This window comes from Poecile atricapillus, chromosome 33 (genome assembly GCF_030490865.1).
Source record: "Poecile atricapillus isolate bPoeAtr1 chromosome 33, bPoeAtr1.hap1, whole genome shotgun sequence".
NCBI lineage: Eukaryota > Metazoa > Chordata > Aves > Passeriformes > Paridae > Poecile > Poecile atricapillus.
In genome coordinates, this window is record NC_081281.1 from 3259936 (window position 1) to 3280967 (window position 21032).

Sequence of the window (21032 nt, forward strand, 5' to 3'; positions counted from 1 at the left end):
GCCGGCCAGGAGCCCCCGGGGCTGCGGTCTGGGCCGCCCCCCGCGGCCGCGCTCCGCCGCTTCCCCGCGCCCCCCACCTCACTTCCGCCGCCGACCGGCGCCGCCGCGGCCATGGGGAGCTGAGGCGGCGGCAGAGGCAGCGGCCCCGGCCCGGCCCGGCCGGCCCGCTCCCCATGGGCTGCGGGGCCGCGGGACATGGAGCGGTGCGCGGCCCGCCGAGCCCCGGGTAAGCGGGGCCGCGGTGGGCCCGGCAGAGGCCCGGGGGAGGCCCGGGCGGATCCCGGTCGGGCCCCAGCGCGGCCGTTGCCCCAGTAACTCTGCGGGGCGGGGCCGGGCCGGGCCGGGCCGGCAGCGGCATCTGGGGCCGGGTACGGGGCCGGGGCCATGCCCCGGGAGATGTCGGAGAAGTGGCAGCGGGTCCGTAACCCCCGCGGGGCGGGTGGATGCGGGGTGGGCACGGCGGTGGGGAAATGCGGGCTGGGGGATGCAGAGATGGGGGTGCAGGGCTTGAAGGGTCTGATGACATCGGGGTGCTGAGCTGGGGGAGCAGATAAGCCAGACGGGATGAAGAATCCGAGGCTCTGGGAGTACAGGTAAGTAGAGCTGAGGGTCTGGCATTGCAGGCTTGGGGGAATCTGGAGATGCAGAATTTGGGGGTGGAGGTACAGTTAAGCAAGGCTGGGGTTCCAGGTGTGCAGGGGTACAGGTGGCATGGGGGAGCATAGGGCCCCATGACACAGCTGGGGAGACTCCCCGTTCTCTGCATTCTGGGTTTCTGGGACTAGCTTGGCTCTCAGGATGGAGAGGAGATTGGGGTGTCAGGGTTCAGGGTCTTGGAGCTGCCCGACTGCAGATGTAGGGAGTGTTGGGGTGCATGGGGGTCACAGAGCGCTGTGTTGCAGAGGAAGAACGTCGAGTGCGAGCCAATGCACGGGAGTACAACGAGAAGTTCCAGTACGCAGTGAGTGAGGGGGAGCTGAACCCCTTCCCGGGGGTCTTTGGGCAGGTTTGAGGGGCTGGGGTCTGAATCACCCACACCTCAATTGGGGGGTGGGGGGAGGTATTATGACTACAAAATAGAGGTTTATCCCTGAGAAAATGGTGCTGATTTCGTTAATGCCAATATAGTTGTGGGGCTGGCCAGGCACAGTCCACTCTATGTGGAGGATTCAGCCCCCCCATCCTTGGCCGAGGCCCAGAACCCTCTGGCTCTGCCCAGATCCCAGCCTGGTCCCACATTCCAATGTGGATCATGGGTCAGCTTCAGAAGGTGCCAGGGGAGGGCAATGCTCACCTTGACCTCCCCCCATGTTGGAGGTTGTTCCTGGCTGCTCCAGAGCTAGCTGCAGAGAGGTGAGAAGGGGTTTGTGTTGGGGTCACCCTTGCAGGGGCCAGGTGCTGCTACTGGAAGAGGCTGGTCTCATGGCACCAGCTGGTGACTGAGACTGAGGAATTGGCTTCCCAAGGAAGCTGCCAGAAGTAGCACAGGAGCAGGAGCTTAATCCCCCAAAAGAGCATGATGAGCTGCACCCCCTGCCCTCCAGAGTGATCTGATCTTGGGGTGTTATGGGGCCTTGGCAGCCTGTAGACCCCCTTCTTGCCCTATCTGTCCCCAGAGCAACTGCATCAAGACCTCCAAGTACAACATTGTCACCTTCCTGCCTGTCAACCTCTTTGAGCAGTTCCAGGAAGTGGCCAACACTTATTTCCTCTTCCTCCTCATCCTGCAGGTGAGTGCAGTCCTTCCCTGCCTGGCCATACAGGAGGGCACCAAGTAGTCCCATAGTTTGGAAGTGGGGAGATTTGGCACCCTTGAGTAGGGGCAGCATCGGCCTGGAGTGGCTGGTTCCCGTGTAATTCTTGCTCCCTGTCCCCAGCTGATTCCTCAGATCTCTTCGCTCTCCTGGTTTACCACCATTGTGCCTTTGGTTCTTGTCTTAACCATCACAGCTGTCAAAGATGCCACTGATGACTATGTGAGTGGTTCCCCCTGCACCCCTCTGTCCACTGGGCAGGGGATTGGGATGCTGTGCAGGGGTGCGGTGTCCAGGGCTATGGCATTTGACATGGTGGGGGAACTCTGGACCCCATCCCCAAGAGGCTGACACTGCTGTCTCTTTCCCCTGCTCCCAGTTCCGCCATAAAAGTGACAACCAGGTGAACAACCGGCAGTCTCAGGTCCTGATCAGTGGAGTGTGAGTGTCGTGGGCACAGAGCAGTGGAGAGGGAGCCAGGGACTCTGTGGGATGTGGCACAGGGCAGTGGGCAGGTCAGGGCTCCTGCCTGACAGTTTGCCATCTCTCTACAGCCTTCGGCAGGAGCAGTGGATGAATGTCCGTGTTGGAGACATCATCAAGTTGGAGAACAACCAGTTTGTGGCGGTGAGCGCAAGCCCTGAGACAAATATGGTTCCACCCGGGTGGGTGGCACACAAGGACCATGGAAGGGTGTCGTGCCACTCCCGCTTTGCTTTTGTTCTCCTCCGTCACTTCCCAGGGTGGGAACATTAGGGGCTTACAACCTGGAAGTTGCATTTAGGTTGTAGAGTTGAAGGCATGGTGGAGCCATATTTTGAACTCTGAGGATATGAGCACTTGGAGCAATGGTGTCTAGGCTTGGTTGCAAAGGACACATGGGGTTAGGGGTAGCCTTTTCAGATGCTCCAGGGAGTTACAAGGACTTCCAAGGGCCAGGAGATTCCCTAGGGAAGGCATCGGGGAGCTCCAGTGTTGGCACAGCCTTTCACAAGTCTCTCCCAGCAGGCTGACCTCCTCCTCCTCTCCAGCAGTGAACCCCATGGGTTATGCTACATAGAGACTGCAGAGCTGGATGGGTAGGTGCCCCTGCTTGCCTTGGGGGGCCAGGGAAGGCAGGAGATGGGAGTGAGAGTGGGCTGCAGACAGGGCAGAGCTGCTGGGCAGCACCTGTGAAGGCCCTCCCTGCCAGGCTGTCTCTAACCTTCATGTGGTGCCTTCCTGCCTGCAGAGAGACCAACATGAAGGTGCGTCAGGCCATCCCCGTCACCGCAGAGCTGGGGGACATCAGCCAGCTGGCTTGCTTTGACGGTGAGTGCCTGTGACCAGCCCTCTTGCCACGGGGCAGCCCCCACGTTCCTTTCTCCATCACCCTGGGTAGACAAGGACCAGCCACTTGGCACTGTCATTCTGCGGCTCGAAGCGGATCTCTGGGGAGCCAGGGATGGTGCTGGGAGCACTGGGATGGAGCTGGCCATATGGAGAAGGCAAGTCCCAGCTGAGCCATACTATGCACCCAGGTGAGGTGATCTGTGAACCCCCCAACAACAAGCTGGACAAGTTTGGTGGGACACTGTACTGGAAGGAGAACAAGTACCCCCTGAGCAACCAGAACATGCTGCTGCGGGGCTGCGTCCTCCGCAACACTGAGTGGTGCTTTGGCCTCGTCATCTTTGCAGGTGGGCTGAAGCAGCAGCTGCTACTGTGCTGCACAGAGGGGAGGGAAAGACACCCCCTGATGCCTTCCTGCTTCCCAGGACCTGACACAAAACTGATGCAGAACAGCGGCCGGACCAAATTTAAGCGGACAAGCATTGACCGGCTGATGAACACGCTGGTGCTCTGGGTATGCAGAAGGGAGAGCCTGAGAGCCCTGTCTCTTCCCCAGTCAGGACTCTGATGTACTGTCCTGTCCCCAGATCTTTGGGTTCCTGGTGTGCATGGGAGTGATCCTGGCCATTGGCAATGCCATCTGGGAGCACGAGGTGGGCGTCTGCTTCCAGATCTACTTGCCCTGGGACGAGGGGGTACACAGTGCCTTCTTCTCTGGCTTCCTCTCTTTCTGGTCCTACATCATCATCCTCAACACTGTGGTGCCCATCTCGCTCTATGTGAGGTAGGGCAGGGGGCAGAGGGGCTGGGCAGGGGGTGTATGAGAAATTAGGGGTGCCCTCTCGGGAGGGGTGACAGGGATGGAGATCCACAGGCAGAATGATGTGTTCCGTGGGTGGGTGTGGGCTACTCTTGGTGACAGGCTGTGTCTGCCTTCAGGGACGCCCCAAGGCCTGAGGACCCCACAGGTCACTCAGGGTCCCCCAGCTGTGTCTGTCTGGCTGCTCATCTCTCCCTGCCCTGGCTGCACGCTGACTATTTTGCTCTGCCCTCCTACAACTCCCAGGCTCCTGCACTGTCCCCTTCTCTCTCTCTTTTAATTTCTCTCTCTTTTCGTTCCCCAGCATGGGTTCTGTCACCCTTAGCCCCGAGGTAAGAATGTGTCACCCCCACCCCTCCCACTAGCTCATTGCTGTCTGCCCTGGGGGCTGGGGAGGGTTTCAGGGTTCACAGGTGTGTGAGATGCCTGGGGAGCCCCATGGGCTGCCCCCTGGGTGCTTTGTCTTGGTCCCCAGCCCTGGCTTAGCGGTGGCTGTCAGCAGGAATGGGTTGCAGGCCAGCCCCCCGGGAAGGGTGTGGGAGCTAGCAAGCAGTGGGGGGCACCTAGCGTGCTGTAGTGCCCAGGGCTCTGAGGGTCGGGGGCGGGCATGGCTCAGGAGAGAGTGCTGCCCTGCCTCAGTGACACCCAGCCATCCTCCCTGCAGCGTTGAGGTGATCCGGCTTGGGCACAGCTACTTCATCAACTGGGACAAGAAGATGTACTGTGCCAAGCGCCGGACGCCAGCTGAAGCCCGCACCACCACCCTCAACGAGGAGCTGGGGCAGGTGGAGTACATATTCTCTGACAAGACTGGCACCCTCACCCAGAATATCATGGTCTTCAGCAAGTGCTCTGTGAATGGGCACAGCTATGGTGAGCGCCAGCTGCCAGAGCCAGGCTGGGGCTGCCCGCAGAGTGGGTGTGCGCTGGCTCCCCACCTCTGTTTGGGGCAGTCAAGGGACAAGGGGGGGCTTAGCTAGAGTGTTGTGGGGCAGCAGCAGCTGCCGTGGTGTTGAGTCTCTGTCGTTATGGTTAACTTCATACCCTGTTTTGCAGGTGATGTGCAGGACATGCTGGGCCACAAGGCAGAGCTGGGAGAGGTAAGGGTGCTGTCACTTTGGCGCCTGCCCACACTAAGTGCCACAGGGGGGTAACCCCAACTTTGCCCCTGCCAGAGGCCGGAACCTGTAGACTTCTCCTTCAACCCCCTGGCGGATCCACGGTTCCAGTTCTGGGACCCCAGCCTACTGGAAGCTGTCAAGCTGGGAGACCTCCACGTGCATGAGTTCTTCCGTCTACTCTCGCTTTGTCACACCGTCATGTCCGAGGAAAAGAGTGAAGGTAAGCGTGGGGCAGGATCTATCCCTGTGTGTCACAAGACACTGTCACTGACCCCCATGCTGTCCACAGGGGAGTTGTTGTACAAGGCACAGTCCCCGGATGAGGGAGCGCTGGTCACAGCTGCCAGAAACTTTGGCTTTGTGTTCCGGTCGCGCACACCCAAGACCATCACAGTGCATGAGCTGGGTCAAGCCATCACCTACCAGCTGCTGGCCATCCTGGACTTCAACAACATCCGCAAGCGCATGTCCGTCATCGGTAAAGTCCTGGGCATGGCACAGGGGCTGTGGGGCTAGGAAGGCCTTGTGGGGCTGCAGTGTGGGGCTCCTTGTGGTGTGTTGGGGGACCAGTCCACTGCTGATAGGGATGTGACTGTGGAGGCATTGTCAGGTTGATAGGTGGGGGTCAGAGTGGGACCTGCTCCTTCACCCCTGAGCCAGGCATCTTGTCCGCTCCTCCCTGCAGTCCGGAGCCCTGAGGGCAAGATCCGGCTGTACTGCAAAGGTGCTGACACCATCCTGCTGGAGCGGCTGCATCACATCAACCAGGACCTGACCAGCACTACCACTGACCACCTCAATGTGCGTGGGACAGGGTCCTGCAGGCAGGGTGGGGAGGAAAGAATGGCTGCCCAGGAGCCTGAGCTGGCCTTGTGCCCTGCCCTAGGAACACCACTGGGGTCTGGGGACACCATCAGGGTCTGCCAGCACACCCAGCTCTGACCACTTGCAGGAGTATGCTGGCGAGGGCCTGCGGACACTGGTACTGGCCTACAAAGACCTGGAGGAGAACTATTACAAGGACTGGTCCGAGCGGCTGCACCAAGCTGGCAGTGCCTCTGAGGCCCGTGAGGATCACCTGGCTCGGCTCTACGATGAGGTGGAGCATGATATGATGGTAGGTGGGCTGGAGGCTGAGGCTGATGGTGGCTGGGGGCAGCCCCTGCTGACCTCCCGCCTGTTTGTGTCCCCAAGCTGCTTGGAGCCACAGCCATTGAGGACAAACTGCAGCAGGGGGTCCCTGAAACCATTGCCATCCTGACACTGGCCAACATCAAGATCTGGGTGCTGACAGGGGACAAGCAGGGTGAGGCATGGCTGAGGTGCTGGCTGGAGATGAGGATGTTTGTGGGCTGGATTCCACCTGCCTGGGATCCCTACTGCTCTCTCCTACTGGCTCAGCCCAGAGACCAGCTCTGGCTTCCTGTCCTCAGAAACAGCTGTGAATATTGGCTACTCCTGCAAGATGCTGACAGATGACATGGCAGAGGTGTTTGTGGTCACAGGCCACACTGTGCTGGAGGTGCGAGAGGAGCTCAGGTGAGGGTTGGCAGGCAGAGGACACAGAACAGTGCTGGTGTGGGGCACAGCTGCGACTGGGGGAGCTAGAGATATGGAAGGGCCCTGAGATGGAACCCCGTGCTCCCTCTCTCCTCAGGAAAGCCCGGGAGAAGATGATGGATGCATCACGTTCTGTGTGCAATGGCTTCTACCAGGAGAAGCTCTCCTCCAAGCTTACCTCTGTGTTGGAAGCTATTGCGGGCGAATACGCCCTGGTCATCAACGGGCACAGCCTGGTAGGGCCCTGGGAGTGCCAGGCAGGACAAGGCCCCGTGCCTGGCTGTGTACCGTGACCCCAGCTGTCCCTTACTCTCCTTGCAGGCCCATGCACTGGAGGCAGACATGGAGGTGGAATTCCTGGAGACAGCGTGTGCCTGCAAGGCTGTTATCTGCTGCCGTGTCACACCCCTGCAGAAAGCCCAGGTGGTGGAGCTGGTGAAGAAGTACAAGAAAGCTGTCACTTTGGCCATTGGGGATGGGGCCAACGATGTCAGCATGATCAAGAGTAAGGCCTGAGATCTGGGGGACCACAGGAGAGACAGGTCACCCCCCTGCACCATCCTGGGGCCCATGGGAGCCTCTGTGCTCACCCATCTGTGCCCCACAGGAGCGAAGTGCTTTGTGCTGGGGGTGCTGCTCCCATTCCCTGTGCTTCTGGGAGCCCTCTCTTTACCCATCTCTCCTTCCTTCCACAGCTGCCCACATTGGGGTGGGCATCAGTGGGCAGGAAGGCATCCAGGCTGTGCTGGCCTCCGACTACTCCTTCTCCCAGTTCAAGTTCCTACAGCGCCTGCTCCTGGTGCATGGGCGCTGGTCCTACCTGCGCATGTGCAAGTTTCTTTGCTACTTCTTCTACAAGAATTTTGCCTTCACCATGGTCCACTTCTGGTTTGGCTTCTTCTGCGGCTTCTCAGCACAGGTAGGTTGGTGGCTTTTCTCACTGAGAGCTGGGGAGGGTTTTCCTGCTTGGCTCTGAAGCATGTTCTGGTCCATGGACTCCCTATGGGGACTCATCCTGAGCCTGGAGGCACAGCCTGGCATCCAGCGTGCAGTGTGTGAGGGGCCTGTGGTCAGGGAGGGCAATTCTGGAGACAGCTATCTTGTCCCTGCAGCTGTGGGTACAAACTTGGGGGCTGGCTGGGGCACAGGGCGGGCAGGACTTGTGCCCCGCTGAGTGCTCTATTCCATACAGACAGTGTATGACCAGTACTTCATCACTCTGTACAACATTGTCTACACGTCGCTGCCTGTGCTCGCTATGGGTGTCTTTGACCAGGTATGGCGGGGGTACTGAGAGGTCCCTGGGTGTGTGAGGAGTCTGTACCACTTCCCTTCATGCCCATCCTGTGGGAAAAAAGGCTGCCTGGGTGCCTGAGTTGGGCTCTCCTTGTCATTCTATGGGCTGTGGTGGAGGCTGCTCTTGCCCATGGCTAACGGGAGGTGTCCGTGCCCCCAGGATGTGCCAGAGCAGCGGAGCATGGAATATCCCAAACTCTACGAGCCTGGGCAGCTGAACCTGCTCTTCAACAAGCGGGAGTTCTTCATCTGCATTGCCCAGGGCATCTACACCTCCATCCTCATGTTCTTCATCCCCTACGGAGTCTTCGCTGATGCCACCCGTGATGATGGTGCCCAGCTGGCCGACTACCAGTCCTTCGCCGTCACTGTCGCCACCTCCCTTGTGATTGTCGTCAGTGTGCAGGTAGGGACGTGGCTACTCAGCCCCAGACCCTTGGGGCACCTAAGGCATCCCCTGAGCCCTGTCTCCTCCTGCATCCCCCCACTAGATTGGGTTAGACACAGGATTCTGGACAGCTATAAACCACTTCTTCATCTGGGGCAGCCTGGCTGCCTACTTCACTATCCTGTTCACCATGCACAGTGACAGCCTCTTCCGAATGTTCCCCAACCAGTTCCGCTTTGTGGGTGAGTCCCTGTGGTGCCCTATGTGCCCCACCCCAGCAGAGTCCTGCCTCGGCCTAGCCCTCAGTGGATTCATTCTCTCCCCCCAGGTAACGCACAGAACACACTGGCCCAGCCCACGGTCTGGCTGACCATCGCCCTCACCACCGTAGTTTGCATCATGCCCGTTGTGGCCTTTCGCTTTCTTAAGCTGGACCTGAAACCAGAACTCTCAGATACGGTGAGAGTGCATGGCTGTAGGAGCAGTCACAGGGTCCTAGCCCTGAGGAGAGGTGGTTCCACAGGTCCCTGACCCTGGCCCTGTGTCTCCAGGTGCGCTACACTCAGCTGGTACGGAAGAAGCAGAAGACACAGCACCGGTGCATGCGGCATGCAGGGCGTGTGGGCTCACGTCGCTCTGGCTATGCCTTCTCACATCAGGAGGGTTTCGGGGAGCTCATCATGTCTGGCAAGAACATGCGGCTCAGCTCCTTGGCACTCTCCAGCTTTGCCCCCCGCCCCAATACCAGCTGGATTGAGACCCTCCGGAAGAAGAAGGGCTGCGAGGGCAGCAGTGCTGGCAGCCCCAGTGGCGCAGCTGACAAGACTCTCAAGGTCTGAGGCTGGAGGGGATCATATCCCCTCCAGTGCAGCTGGGGGCTCCTGGCCCTGGGGATGGCAAAGCCCCTTGTCAGCAGGGTCCCATAATAGGAGCAGAGGTGATGTGGGGGCCAGTGCTGAGGTTTGGAGGAGTCTGGACTGTCGCCTTCTAGCCAAAAAATATAGTCTTTCCCTTCCTGGTGTGGATGGATGGATGGATGGATGGATGGATGGATGGATGGATGGATATCACCATCAGCCTGCCTCCCTCCACCCCTCACCCCCGTTTACTCCTCCATCAGTATTCAATTCCACTGAGTACAAATGCCCCATCACACATGAATGTATCATGCCAGAGGTGCAGGGCTCTGGGAGGACTCTGGCCTCTCCTTGCCCTTCACCCACGTGTCTTTTTTTTTTATATAAACAAAAAAAGTCAAAAAAGACCCCCCAACCCCGAAAAAATAGCAACCAAAAAAAACCCAAAACAAAACAAAAAGTGAGGAAAACCCCACTGAGTTTACAGAGCGACTCATTTCTTGGTTGGGTACAGGGAGAAGGGGGGAGGAAGGTCACCCTCCTTGTCCCCCTGCCGCAGAGTTTGCTGGGACTGTGGGTGCTGGGTGGGAAAGGGGAAGTGTTCTGTGCCACAGGGAGGCTGGGTGTTGGCGGCTGCCGTGATTCACTCCCACGCCTGGTCTTGCGCAACCCTCGGCCTCTGCTTCCTCCTTCATCCTCCTCTTCTCAGGCTTTTTGCGGGACTGAGTGATCCTGGGGTGTGGGTGGGCAATGGGGGACCCCCGGGGAGTCTCTGGGGCTGTTGGGGCCCCAGGGACGCAATACCAAAGAGGAGCTTGTTCAGACGGGTGTTGGCGAGGCCTGGAGGGGATTTGGGGCGTTTTTGGGGTTATTTCGGTGGAGGGGACGCGGATTGGGATGAATAATTTGTGACGCGTTTCTGTCTGGTAAAATAGTATAATTTTATGGTTCCTGAGGAAAAAAAAAAACCAACAAAACACACAAACCAGATTTTTTTTTTTTTTTTTTTTTTTTAGTTTAAAAAAAGAAAATAATGTTCTGAGCAGATTCCGCCGTGTCCTGTATCCGGGGGAGACGGGGGGAGGGTACGAAAGAGGGCCCGGGGAGTAGGGCGGTGTCGGTTCGCCCGGCCCCCGGGCGCACGTGCCGCTCCGCCCCTCCGCCCGCTTTCACAACCGCTGATGTTTGTCTTACCGGGACGGGGCGCATGGCGCGGCCGCCGGGGCCGCTTCTCCTCTTCTTCCTTCTCTGCCTCCTCCTCTACCTCGCCGCCGCCGGGCGGCCCTGCGGCCCCGCCGGTGAGTGCGACCGGCACCGGGCAGGGTGGGAGACGGGGGGTGGCCCTGAGTCTCTCCCCGTACCCGGGCCTCGTGGATCTGGGCACGGGGAAGGGACAAATGCGGCTCCCTGCCTGCCCCGAAGGAGCTCAGCCGGGCCCGGGGAGACGGGCAGATGGTGGTACGGGGCACCCCTGGGAGTACTGGGGTTGGGGTGCTGTGTCCGGGGTGCTGGATGGGTATTGGGTGCTGTGTCCCGGGTGCTGGCTGGGTGCTGGGTGCGTTCCCAGCAGCAGGAGCCAAAGGGAACAGCAGGTTCACACTGGCTGTTGACCTTTGGAGGGAGCTGGGAATGCTGCCCAAGCCTGACCCGGGCCACCAGCCAGAGCGGTTGCTTAACCCCTCTGGCACTGGACCCCCACCCAGAGACTCCTGGGACCACCAGTCCCAGTCTGCCACCTTCCCTGAGCTGTGCTCCCCACCACCAAACCCCTCAATATGCAGCCTGCCGAGTGCTGTGGTGCCCACCCCTACTGCAGTGCCAGGAGTCTGGTATTCCACTATGTGAAGAATCACTGCTGCCCTCCAGCTCAGTGCCCTGATCCCCAGCAGTCACTGGACATGGAGGTCCGTGCATGATGGGGTGCCTTCCGTCTCCAGAGACACCCACTGGGCATGGGGTCTCATCTTCATCTCCTGGTCCCCTCTTGTCCCTCCAGGACTGTCGCAGGACACGATACTGGGCCGTCTGGGAGCCAATATCACGTTGACCTGCCAGTACGAGGTGCCTGCAAATGCCACAGTGTTGTGGCAGGTGGAGGAGCAGGGTCCAGCAGGGGGCTGGGGACGGCAGCTGGCGGAGGGTAACACACTGCTCCTGCGGCAGCTGCGCTACGAGGATTCTGGGCACTACAGCTGCTCTGTGGGGAGCCACCTGCTGCGCTCCCTGCGGCTGCTGGTGGCAGGTGGGTCCACGCTAGGGTGGGAATGTCCTTGGCAGCATTGCCTGTGATGGCCTCTGTACCCCAGCACCTCCCTGCTTTGCAGAGCCCCCTGAAACTCCCCAGGTCTCCTGCTACCGGCGGAGCCATGACAAAGATGTCCTGTGTGAGTGGCCACAGCAGAAGAAACCATCACCAGGGACACGGGCAATGCTCTGGGTGAAGCGGAGGTGAGTGCTGTCACTGCATCCACCATGGGCTGGGCCCTGTTGGAGTCAGAACATGTCCCTCTCCGTGGTCCCTTTCCCTGGTGCCATCCAGGACCCCATGGCTTGGGATGCTTGCCTCCCTGCAGACCCTTTCCCCAGTAGCTACTGTTAGCTGGGAGTCCACAGCACAGGATGTGTTTCGTCCCCATGGCCCCATTCCCCATGCTGCCTGGGACCTCATGGCACAGAATGAATCCCTCCCCACAGACACTTTTCCTGACACTGCTGGGGACCCCACAGCATAGGACATGTCCCCCACAGCTGCCCTGTGCCTAGAGCATTCTGCAGCCCCCCCTGAGCTATGACCTCACAGGTTTGTGGCTGAGAACGCCACAGAGCAGCGGTGCCGCTACTTCTCCAAGGCACGGAAGTTCGTTTGCCGGGTGAAGGTGCCACCGGGCACTGATGACACCAAACACCTTGTGGTGTCCACGTGTGTCAGCAACAGTGCTGGTGGCTCAGCTGGCAGAGACAAGATCATCACTCTCAGCAGTGTCCGTGAGTGCTGCCCCCGTTGCTGGGACCTGGGGTGGCTGAGGGAGCAGTGTGAGGCCCTAAGCCCCCCCTTTCCCAGCAGTGAAGCCAGACCCCCCAGTCAATGTGACGGTGGAGGCACTGGAGAAGGCGCCGCAGCGGCTGCAAGTGAACTGGTCCTACCCCTCATCCTGGGACCCCCGTTTCTACTGGCTCCACTTCCAGGTCCGCTACCGCCCTGAGCCTGCCCCAACCTTCGTGGAGGTGAGACCCTGCTTGCTGGCATGTTGTCGCTGGCCAGGCTGTCCCTGGCCAGACTGTCCCCAGCCATGTGTCCCCTCCAGGTGGATCAGGTGACAACAACTTGGCTTGACATTCGTGACGCATGGCGTGGGATGAGGCATGTGGTGCAGGTGAGGGCGAAGGATGAGTTCGGCCATGGCACATGGAGCGAGTGGAGCCAGGAGGCTGTGGGTACCCCCTGGACAGGTAGGAGAAAAACATGGGGCCTGAGACTGGGGGCTCAGTATGGGATCTCCCAGTCTCATACTCCCCCCTCACTGTGCAGACCCTTTGGACCTCACCTCTGAAATGGAGCCTTTCAGCTCACAGGTAACAATGGTCTCAGCCCTGGGAAGCATCACACACTCCTGAATGGGTCTTCTGTCCCCATGTGGGACAAGGGGACACCAGGGCATGAGGGCTAACCTGTCCCATTGCCCCCCACCCCTTTTGCAGGTCCCCACAGAAGATGGCACCTATGGGGTGACACTGCCCCCCATGCTCTTCGGGGAGGATGATACTAATGGTGCTGGTGGTGAGGAAGGGTTCCTGAACTGGGGGTGGGGGGCAGCGACACCCAGGTCCCTTATCCTCACAGTGAGCCCATCCATTTTCTCTGTCAGGGTCTGTCATGGAATCCAGCATCCATCCTGTGGCATCCCCCTATGCCTTCCTGGTCACTGGGGGGAGTCTGCTCCTTGGCATTGCCCTGTTTGTTGGCATCGTGGTGAGGTGAGTGCAAGGGGGGCTGGTCCAGGGGGCTCTGTCTGCCTCCCCCCCTGAACTGGAGCCACTCTTCTCCCCTGCAGGTACAGGCAGATGTGGTGGACAAGCGGGCAGGAGATGACCAAAGCAGAGGGTGAGGGGCAGCAGCACATGCTGGTCCCTCTAGGCCTCCCTCAGCCCACACTCAGTGATACCCCTCTGCTCTCACAGCCTGCCCCCTCAGCCCCTGGAATGCTCCACATGACTCACGAAGATTATTCCTCCTCAGGGCAATAGCCAGGGACTGAATATGCTGGTAGATGCTTGGGAGTTGGATGGGGGGGGTCCCAGGGCTGCCATGTGGCTCTGGGAGCAGTTCCCCCCCACTATCCAGTGGCTCTGTGGCTGGGATGAGCCTCTGAGGAGGAGAATCAGTGCCACCCCCCATGGAGAAGCATCTGGGAAGGGCTCCAGATTGGGTCCTGGCTGGCACCTTCAGCACCATGGCCAAGCTGGCATGGCCGGGAGTGACAGTACGGGAAGCATGGCTGCACCAGAGCATGGGAGCTGGCCCAGGACTGGGTTTGGGGGTCCTGCAGGGAAGGGCCTGGTCTCTACAGTGCTATGGAGGCTGGAGAGGGAGGGCCTGGCTGGATCAGCCCCATACCTCTGCTTCAAGCCCCTCAGTGCTCCTTTTTAAAGCACATGCTGGGGAAACAGGACAATGTGGCTCAAATAAATGCTTTAGATTTATATTGGAATGGCTGCTGGGAGCAGGGTAACAGAGGGGTCACTGCAGCCCACCTATTGCCTGGGAGTGGCTCCAGTGAGATTGCACCCCTAATTCCTTCACCCCTCCCTTGCTGTGCCCCATAACTATGCCCCGCCATGCTGTGCTCTCTGTTTCACTGATGCCTCCCAGGCTGTACCCCCTGTGCTGTGCACGCCTTCATAACACAAGCCCCCTGCCCAGCACCCCCAGGCCATGCCTCCTCTGTCACGCACTGCCCACCCCATGCTGGTTGCGCAACACCCTGGGGAGCTGCAGCTGCACCCGGGCAGGAAACCACAGGACGAGGACAGAAGGTGCTCAGGCACCCTGGGGACAGTGCTTCCCTTCCATTCCACTGGTCCCCCGCTATAAAAAGCCTGGCAGGATGCAGATGTGCTGTTGGGGGAGCTCCAGTACCCCTGGGCCCCAAAACTGTGGTGACTTCTGCCAGCACAAGGCCCATCCCAGGCTCCCTCTCAGCCAACAAGTTTATTTTACTATTATCATTACACATCCCAGTCTCACTGCGTGCCCCCACCTCGGGCACATGGGCAGCCCTGTGACAAGTTGGTTCTGGCACAGGGTGGTCAGGATTTGTCCCAGCAAAAGGGGGACAGCCCTGCTGGAGTCCAGAAGTTGGGTCCCTTCAGGACTGGAAAACTGACAAAGGGGTTCTCACTGGACCCTTCCTGTGGTACATGCCCATCGCTGTGGCTGCACCCTCATGCCCCAGGGGTGGGGGTTGCAGACCGCTCGGGGGCGGCATCAGCAGATGCTAATGCAGCTTGCAGTGGACGGGGTGCAGCAGGGCCATGTGCTCAGCCCCCTTGAAGGGCAGCTTCTCAGTGGAGTAGTAGTGCACAACTTCAGGGATGCTGGCGAAGACACCGCTGGCCTGGCTGAGTGTGTACTTGTTGTCCTTCGTCTGGGCCACGATGATGTGGACGCAGCCCTGGCTGGTCCTGGGCGACCAGCAGGCATCAGTGTTGCCGCCAGCCCCCCGGCGCCCGCCTGCCCCGCGGCTGTATCCACCCCTGTTTGTTCCCGTCCCGCTCTGATTGTTTCGGCTCCAGGGGCTGCACTTCCTCAGGAAGGAAACGCCACTGGCGCTCCCGACAATGTGCCGGGGAGGGGGACACACAGTGTAACACCCCCTCCGCCCCAGCTCCACACCAGTATGCCTGGATCCCCCCGTGGATCGTGGGGTGCCATCCCTGGGGATCTGATTCCTCCCCACCAGGGCTTTGATGTGAACAACCAGAGGAACTCCTGCCGCAGCATCGCCCCAGGGCGGGGATTCGCGCCGTCTCCCCAGGGTGGGAACCCCCGAGCCCGTCACCCCTCTATTCTGCGGCCACCCCGACACTCACTTGAGCGCGATGGAGTACTTGCCGCTGCCGGTCTCGCTGGTGCGAACCAGGTAGCCGGCCTCCCGGCATGTCTGCAGCCGGCTCTCTGCCTCGGCCCGCGTGATGGCCCCGTGGTACCAGCTGTGGGGGGAGACAGGGAGGGGACGCTGAGCCGTGGAAAAACATTGGGCACTCCATCCCTCCTCGCCCCATTTCCCACGCGTGGATCAGCGTCGCAACTCACGGCTGTTTCTCCAGTGCCAGGGCAGGGTCCACCCGCTCCCCCTCACTGTGCTCGGTGCCCACCGGCTTCAGCATCTTGGGGGTCCAGCTCTTCTGGCGTAGATGCTGTCGCAGTGTCTCCTCCTTAGGACGCTCCGAGCCCTCAAACTGGACTGGGAGGGACAAGATGTGAGCCCGCAAAGCCCCACCTTCACTTTCAATCCCCATCCCTAGCTCCATCCCTTTCCCCAGCCCCAGCAACTTCCCCATTGCCAGTCCTAGCCTAACCCCTTCTCCAACCATGTTCCTGTCCCCATCTGGTCCAACACCCCCCCAAGCAAAGGGACGTCTTCAGTTGTTCAGAGCTCCATCCAGCTTGACCTGGCAGCCATCACTTCTCCAGTGCCTTGCCACCCTCAGCCCAAGAAAATTCTTGTATCTAAAGTGCCCCTTTATAGTTAAAAACCATTGCATCTTGTCATCTTGTGACAAGCCCTGCTAGAAATTCTGTCCCCATCCCTGTCCCTGTTGCCATCCCCACTCCCATCCCATGCCTATCCCTTCCCCCCAGTCTGTATTTCCATCCTGTCCCTGTCCCCTACCTGACAATGCTTTGACAATCTGCTCCTTCTTCCACTCCCAGGGTTGCTCATATTCCCCCGCCGGGCGCTCGTCATTCTCAGGCAGGCGCCCATCACCAGCCCTCACCCTGCGCTCTGGGGTCCCCCCAGCCATCCCCTCCCCAGGCTCATAAGGGGTGTCATAGAGCTGTGGCCCCTTCCCTGCCACCTCCTTGCCCCCCAGCCGCTTGGCAAGATCCAATTTGGCACCCCCCTCCCCAGGCTCTCCAGGACCATCCAGCAGCAGGATGGCTTTGACCAGGGGGTCCTTGGAGCCACGCCGACGAATTTCTGTGGGGAAGAGGGATGATGAGTCAGGGATGAGTCTGTGTGTCCCCTGAGACCCCCCATTCCCACTACCAGCCCTCAGTGAGGGATGTGCACTGGGTGCCCCATGCCGGCAACGCCCCATTGGGAGCCAGTTTGGGAGGAGCTGGAGCAGGAAAGGGCCCATCCTCATGGCGCCTGGTCTGCTGTCCAGCCCTGGGGCTGCTGGCGCCACAGGCACAGACCCACACCAGTGGGGCCAGCTGGGCTCCATGGCAGCAGGATGCTACACCCCAAGCTAGAGCTCATTTGTGCGGGAGGCCACCCCAGGGGCTTGCCTCTCCCAGCCCCCTGCTTCTCTCCACGGCGCCAGTCTTTGCCTAACAGCCTGGGCTGCCCCGCACGGAAAAAAAACATCAGCAGCAAATCTTTTATTTCCAGCTTCCGGCCCAGTCAGTTCCTGTTGTTGTGGCCAGCTGGACAGTCGCCACACCAGCCGGGGTGTCGCTGGCTGGGGGGCACGGCCACTGGGAACTCTTGGGGGGTGGTACCCTGGGATGACTGGGGGCATTGAGGGCTTTGCAGTGGCCACATGTGCCCGTTGGATGATGGCAGCAGGTCATGGCAACAGTTGAGGGACCGGCCAGCCACGGGTCAGTGTCCGGCCTTGCTCCCACTCCTTATCTGGCCCTGCGCAGCCGCAGGAAGCGGCAAGCTGCTTTCCTGTTCCTAGAGCCTCCTGCACTGGGTGGCTCCAAGGGCAGCCATAGACTCCTGACTGGGGAGTGATGCCAGCTGTGGTGCTGTAGCATGGCTCTCAACATGGGACATACCTGTGATCATCTGCTGGGCATCATAGGGCTCCATGTACCCATCATTCTCCCCTAGGCGCTCGGCATCCCTCTGCCCCTTGGTCCGTTTGGCATCATAAGGGTCTGCATAATCCTCCAGGATGATGACCTGAGCAAAGAATAGGCATTGCTAGCTTCAGGGGGCTGCAGGGATTCCAGCAGGGGTGGCAGAGATGTCACCAGCACAGAGCAAGGCAGGAAAGAGGTACTGGGGTCCCCAGGGAAGGATGGTGGTTTATCTGGGGTAAATGGAGCTGTGCCACAACCCCAGAGGATGCACCCAGTGGCACCTTTAGGTGGAGGCAGTCCAGACCATTCCTATGCACCTCAGTGATGGTGAGGGAGCCTGGGGGGAGCTCTGGGACCCTTTTGGGTGACAGCAACCTCACCTGACTGGCTCCCAGTCCTCCCAAGAACTGGGAAAGACTGCAGGGGTGAAAGACCAGCTTCCCAGAAAAGCTTTACATCAGCCTTTGTTTAACCAGCAGCTGAGCTATGGGGTCAGGCTGGCATGGGACATGTGGACCATGATGAGGATGCCTGAAGAACCCCCCACCCCCACACGGGTTATGAAGGGCAGTTGGGATGAAGGCAGCTTTGAAGGAATTTAAAGGCAGTGGAGCTGGGCAGGATAAAAGGACTAAGTCAGCCAAGCTAATGAGTTGGAGACCAAAGCAGTTAAAGCTGCCAGTGCTTCGTGCTCCCCACATCTCCCCCTCTTGCCCATGGCTCCCAGTCCCTGCCTTACCGTCTCTGTCTTGGGGGGCTTCCCCTTGTCCTGCTCGGGGGCAGGCAGGCCGGCAGGCAGGGGTGCAGGGTGCCCCTTCCCAGTCTTCTCGGAAGCCTCCACCTTGATAAGGCGGTTGATGTAGGTTTTGGAGGGTCCCTCTGGTGTGCCTCCCTCCACCCGGGAATTCTTCCGCATCTTCCCAGCGGCGGCCTGGAGTAGACCCTGCAAGTTGTCCCGTGACAGCCGGCTTCCCCCTTCCTTGCCACCCCCAGCCGCCCGGTAGCCCCCCAGCTCAGCAGTTGAATTCTTGCGGCTCTTCCCAAGGCTACCGCTTCCCGGCCGAGCCCTCTCTGAAACCGTCTTCAGGTTGGATGGGAACTCCTTGAACCACTTGGCCGCCATGGAGCTGGGGAGACGCGGGTGCCGCAGCCCCCCCGGGGCTCCTCGACACCCCACGGCTGCCCCGCCGGGTCAGGGTCGCCTCAGCCGGGGGGCCCTGGGCAGCCCGGCTGCCCCCAGCCCTGGAAACGGGATCCTCTGCGGACTGGGGCCAGCCCGGGAGCGGGGATGTGGGCCGGGGGACCGGGGCCTTCTTGGGGGGCTCCAGGCGTCCTTCGCCCCGGCGGGGACAGCTGGTGGGTCCCCAGGGGTGCCGGCTCCTGGGGCCCGGGGAGGGAACTGCGTGCCCTCGGAGGTCCCTTGCCCCGGGGGAGGGTCTCGGAGAGGGCCGGGGTATCTCCTCCAGCAATGGGTTGAGTCGGGGGTTTTCGCCGGGTGTCGGAGGAGTCCGGCCGGGGCAGTCCCGAGGAAGTTCCAGGGGTCCTCTGCTCCTGGGGACGGGGTCCGGGGGGATCTCTCCGAGCTCCGGAGGGCCCGGCCGGGAACGGGGAGCCGGGGGGTCCCGTCGCGGCTCCTCGGCGGGGCCCGTCTCCGGGGGCAGAGGGGTTTCGGCTAGGGGTCAGGCCGGCCCGGGGGGCCCCATGCGGACGCGACGGGATGGGCCGGGGCCGGGCCGGGCCGGGACTGGAGGGGGCGGCAGGGCCGGCGCTCCCCGCCCAGATCCGGAGGGGGCGGCCCCGGGGAACGGCGCGGCACCAGCCGGACAGGCGGCCGCGGCCGCGGCGGGCGCGTGGGAAGACGTGGAAGCTCCAGCTGGGGTCCCGTCCTGGTGCGGATGAGAGACGTCGTGACTCTGCCTGGCTGATGGGACCACCGTGCACATGGATCCCGCGGATGGACTGTACGAGTCCCCGGGCAGAGACTCCAAGGACATCACAGACCTACATGCGTGGGCCCCCTCCATAGACACTGGGCATGGACCCCAAGGACTGAGCCTGGGCAGGGACTCTATGCTCCCTATGGATGGAGACTGTGCACAGCCCTACTAGGCTCCTGCGCACAGACACCTTTACAAGGACCTCGTGCATAGCACCCTGTGCACAGCCTGACAGGATAGAAGCACTGTGGGCAGCCAGTGCACTCTCTGCTGCCACGGCCGTGGTTCACACCACACCAGCCATGTTCTATGTCTGGCCCTGCTGTCACCTTGCTGGAAAAGCAGAGCCCAGTGGTTTGGCTGCCTGTCAGGCTGCAGTGCTGGGGGCCCCTTACAACTCCCCTTTGCAACTGCACAGAAAGAGAAGAGGGTTTTGTGGCAAAATTGCTCCCAGCATTCGGGTGCTGGTTCCTTTTCTTTCCTTCAGAAGGCAGACTTCAGTCCCCTCAATTTTTATGGGGCCTCAATAGGACAGACATGCAGGCAGCACTGTCTCAGTCACATTGTGTTGTAGTGGTGTTCGAGCAAATGTGCCACATGTCCCCTTAGGACAGTCTTCCTGTCCTTGTTCTCTGCCAGCTCCCGTCGTTCAGCCTCAGCACTTGTCAGGTCAGCATTCAAGTGACAGATTCTGCTCATCCCAGCCTGTAGAGCTGCCATGACTTTGGAGTGTGTGCCATGAACTCTCCCAACCTAGTATCCCCAATCCCAACACAACCCCATTGCTGGGCTCAGCAGAGCAGCCTCTACTTCACCAAAGAGAAAGCTCCACAAGTGTTTCAAACCTTCATTAAACTGACTAAACCTGCTACCTAGACATTCCTGAGCTAAAGGTGGGAGCTGAGTACAGCTGCCTCTGTCCCCCCTCAGCCCCAGGTACCAGGAACAAGGGTTGGAGAGGACCCAGAACCCCGAGAGGTGCTGGTCTGGGCCAGAGGACACAGGGCAGAGCTGCTCAGCTTCATAAACCCTCTGGTCCTTCAGCAAAGCACTCAAAAATAGCCTCCAAGCTGAGGCCAAAGCCACTCCTGCAGTCATCAGTAATCCCTCTCCTAACAGCATCTTTTTATTCCTAGGCTTTGAGCAGGACAGGGAAGCAGCTGCTGAAGTAGATAATGGAGTTCTGAGGCTCTTTGATTTTCTAATGACTTTTATTCAAACACAGTGAATTAATACGCATGGTTCCATCTTTGACACTAGTGCGTCAGTTCTGTCCTCCAGACGAGGACATGGCCCAAGTTAGAAGAGCTCCAACACCTAAATCTCCTTCCAGCAGACTCAAAACAGGGCCATGGGGATTCAAGACAACAGGCCACAAACTGCAGCAACCCCATCCATGAAGGGCTGGAGTACAAAGGTGAGCAGGAACAATAGCTTAAGGAAAGTAAAATAAAACCCCATAGAACGGGGTGTTCACTGCTGGAACAGGTCCTGGTCAGGAATGGGAGCAGTGGTAGGACAGAGCAGTGCCCACGCTCCACTCCCTGCAGCAGCTTGCAGCCACAGCACAGCAGGGATGGGGACAAGGGGCTCAGCCTCCATGCATGGCTAGTGAAACAGGACAAAGCTTAGGCCTCAGCTCATCTTACTGCTTGGCAAACAGACAGGGAGAAGTGTGGGGTGGGAGCTGGCAGTGCTGGCACACACCCACAAAACCTTCCTCCACTGCAGGGGAGAGGACAACCTCACAGATTTTCCCCTCTGTGCTTTGAATTGTAAGTCTGCAGTTTATAGAGAAAAGCTGGGTTTGCCCAGGGAAGATGGAGCAGAAACACTGCTCTCTTACTGTCAAAAAAGAAAAGGGCTTTTCTTCTTCCAAGGTAGTTGCGCCAAGTCTTCCTGCAGGGCTTGGGCACACCACAGCTCCAA

General features: G+C 60.0%; 3 protein-coding genes across 13 annotated transcripts; 2 read left to right on the forward strand and 1 right to left on the reverse strand.

The window, feature by feature from the left end:
* Positions 1 to 64: 64 nt before the first annotated feature.
* On the forward strand, positions 65 to 10097 carry ATP8B2 (ATPase phospholipid transporting 8B2). 7 transcript variants are annotated; one of them, XM_058860579.1, is made up of 27 exons: positions 66 to 226; positions 903 to 961; positions 1617 to 1730; positions 1878 to 1976; positions 2134 to 2195; positions 2309 to 2381; positions 2760 to 2833; positions 2986 to 3065; positions 3275 to 3433; positions 3512 to 3600; positions 3674 to 3870; positions 4571 to 4779; positions 4963 to 5006; positions 5082 to 5247; positions 5317 to 5505; positions 5713 to 5828; positions 5980 to 6126; positions 6222 to 6333; positions 6461 to 6566; positions 6685 to 6823; positions 6909 to 7092; positions 7283 to 7506; positions 7780 to 7863; positions 8044 to 8289; positions 8375 to 8513; positions 8600 to 8730; positions 8823 to 10097. In XM_058860579.1, the coding sequence occupies exons 1-27, from the start codon at positions 196 to 198 to the stop codon at positions 9108 to 9110; spliced, it is 3561 nt and encodes a 1186-aa protein (XP_058716562.1). In that variant the 5' UTR covers positions 66 to 195; the 3' UTR covers positions 9111 to 10097. The 7 variants fall into 7 exon arrangements, with proteins under 7 accessions (XP_058716557.1, XP_058716562.1, XP_058716555.1 ...); XM_058860575.1 differs by having other exon boundaries at positions 68 to 226; positions 5980 to 6144; XM_058860576.1 differs by having other exon boundaries at positions 69 to 226; positions 2763 to 2833; positions 5980 to 6144.
* A 124-nt stretch (positions 10098 to 10221) lies between these two features.
* Positions 10222 to 13831, forward strand: IL6R (interleukin 6 receptor). Of its 5 annotated transcripts, none has more exons than XM_058860582.1 (10): positions 10222 to 10426; positions 11125 to 11370; positions 11453 to 11576; positions 11929 to 12113; positions 12190 to 12353; positions 12443 to 12578; positions 12658 to 12701; positions 12828 to 12906; positions 12995 to 13103; positions 13181 to 13831. In XM_058860582.1, the coding sequence occupies exons 1-10, from the start codon at positions 10336 to 10338 to the stop codon at positions 13371 to 13373; spliced, it is 1371 nt and encodes a 456-aa protein (XP_058716565.1). In that variant the 5' UTR covers positions 10222 to 10335; the 3' UTR covers positions 13374 to 13831. The 5 variants fall into 5 exon arrangements, with proteins under 5 accessions (XP_058716565.1, XP_058716566.1, XP_058716563.1 ...); XM_058860583.1 differs by having other exon boundaries at positions 10223 to 10426; positions 12190 to 12314; positions 12434 to 12578; XM_058860580.1 differs by having other exon boundaries at positions 10227 to 10426; positions 12434 to 12578.
* A 487-nt stretch (positions 13832 to 14318) lies between these two features.
* On the reverse strand, positions 14319 to 18886 carry SHE (Src homology 2 domain containing E). Its single transcript, XM_058860585.1, has 6 exons — positions 17906 to 18886; positions 17140 to 17266; positions 16022 to 16330; positions 15442 to 15592; positions 15219 to 15338; positions 14319 to 14810 (listed from the first exon to the last, which is right to left on the reverse strand). Exons 1-6 carry the CDS (start codon positions 18287 to 18289, stop codon positions 14624 to 14626), a joined length of 1278 nt encoding a protein of 425 aa, XP_058716568.1. The 5' UTR covers positions 18290 to 18886; the 3' UTR covers positions 14319 to 14623.
* Between the last annotated feature and the right edge of the window lie 2146 nt (positions 18887 to 21032).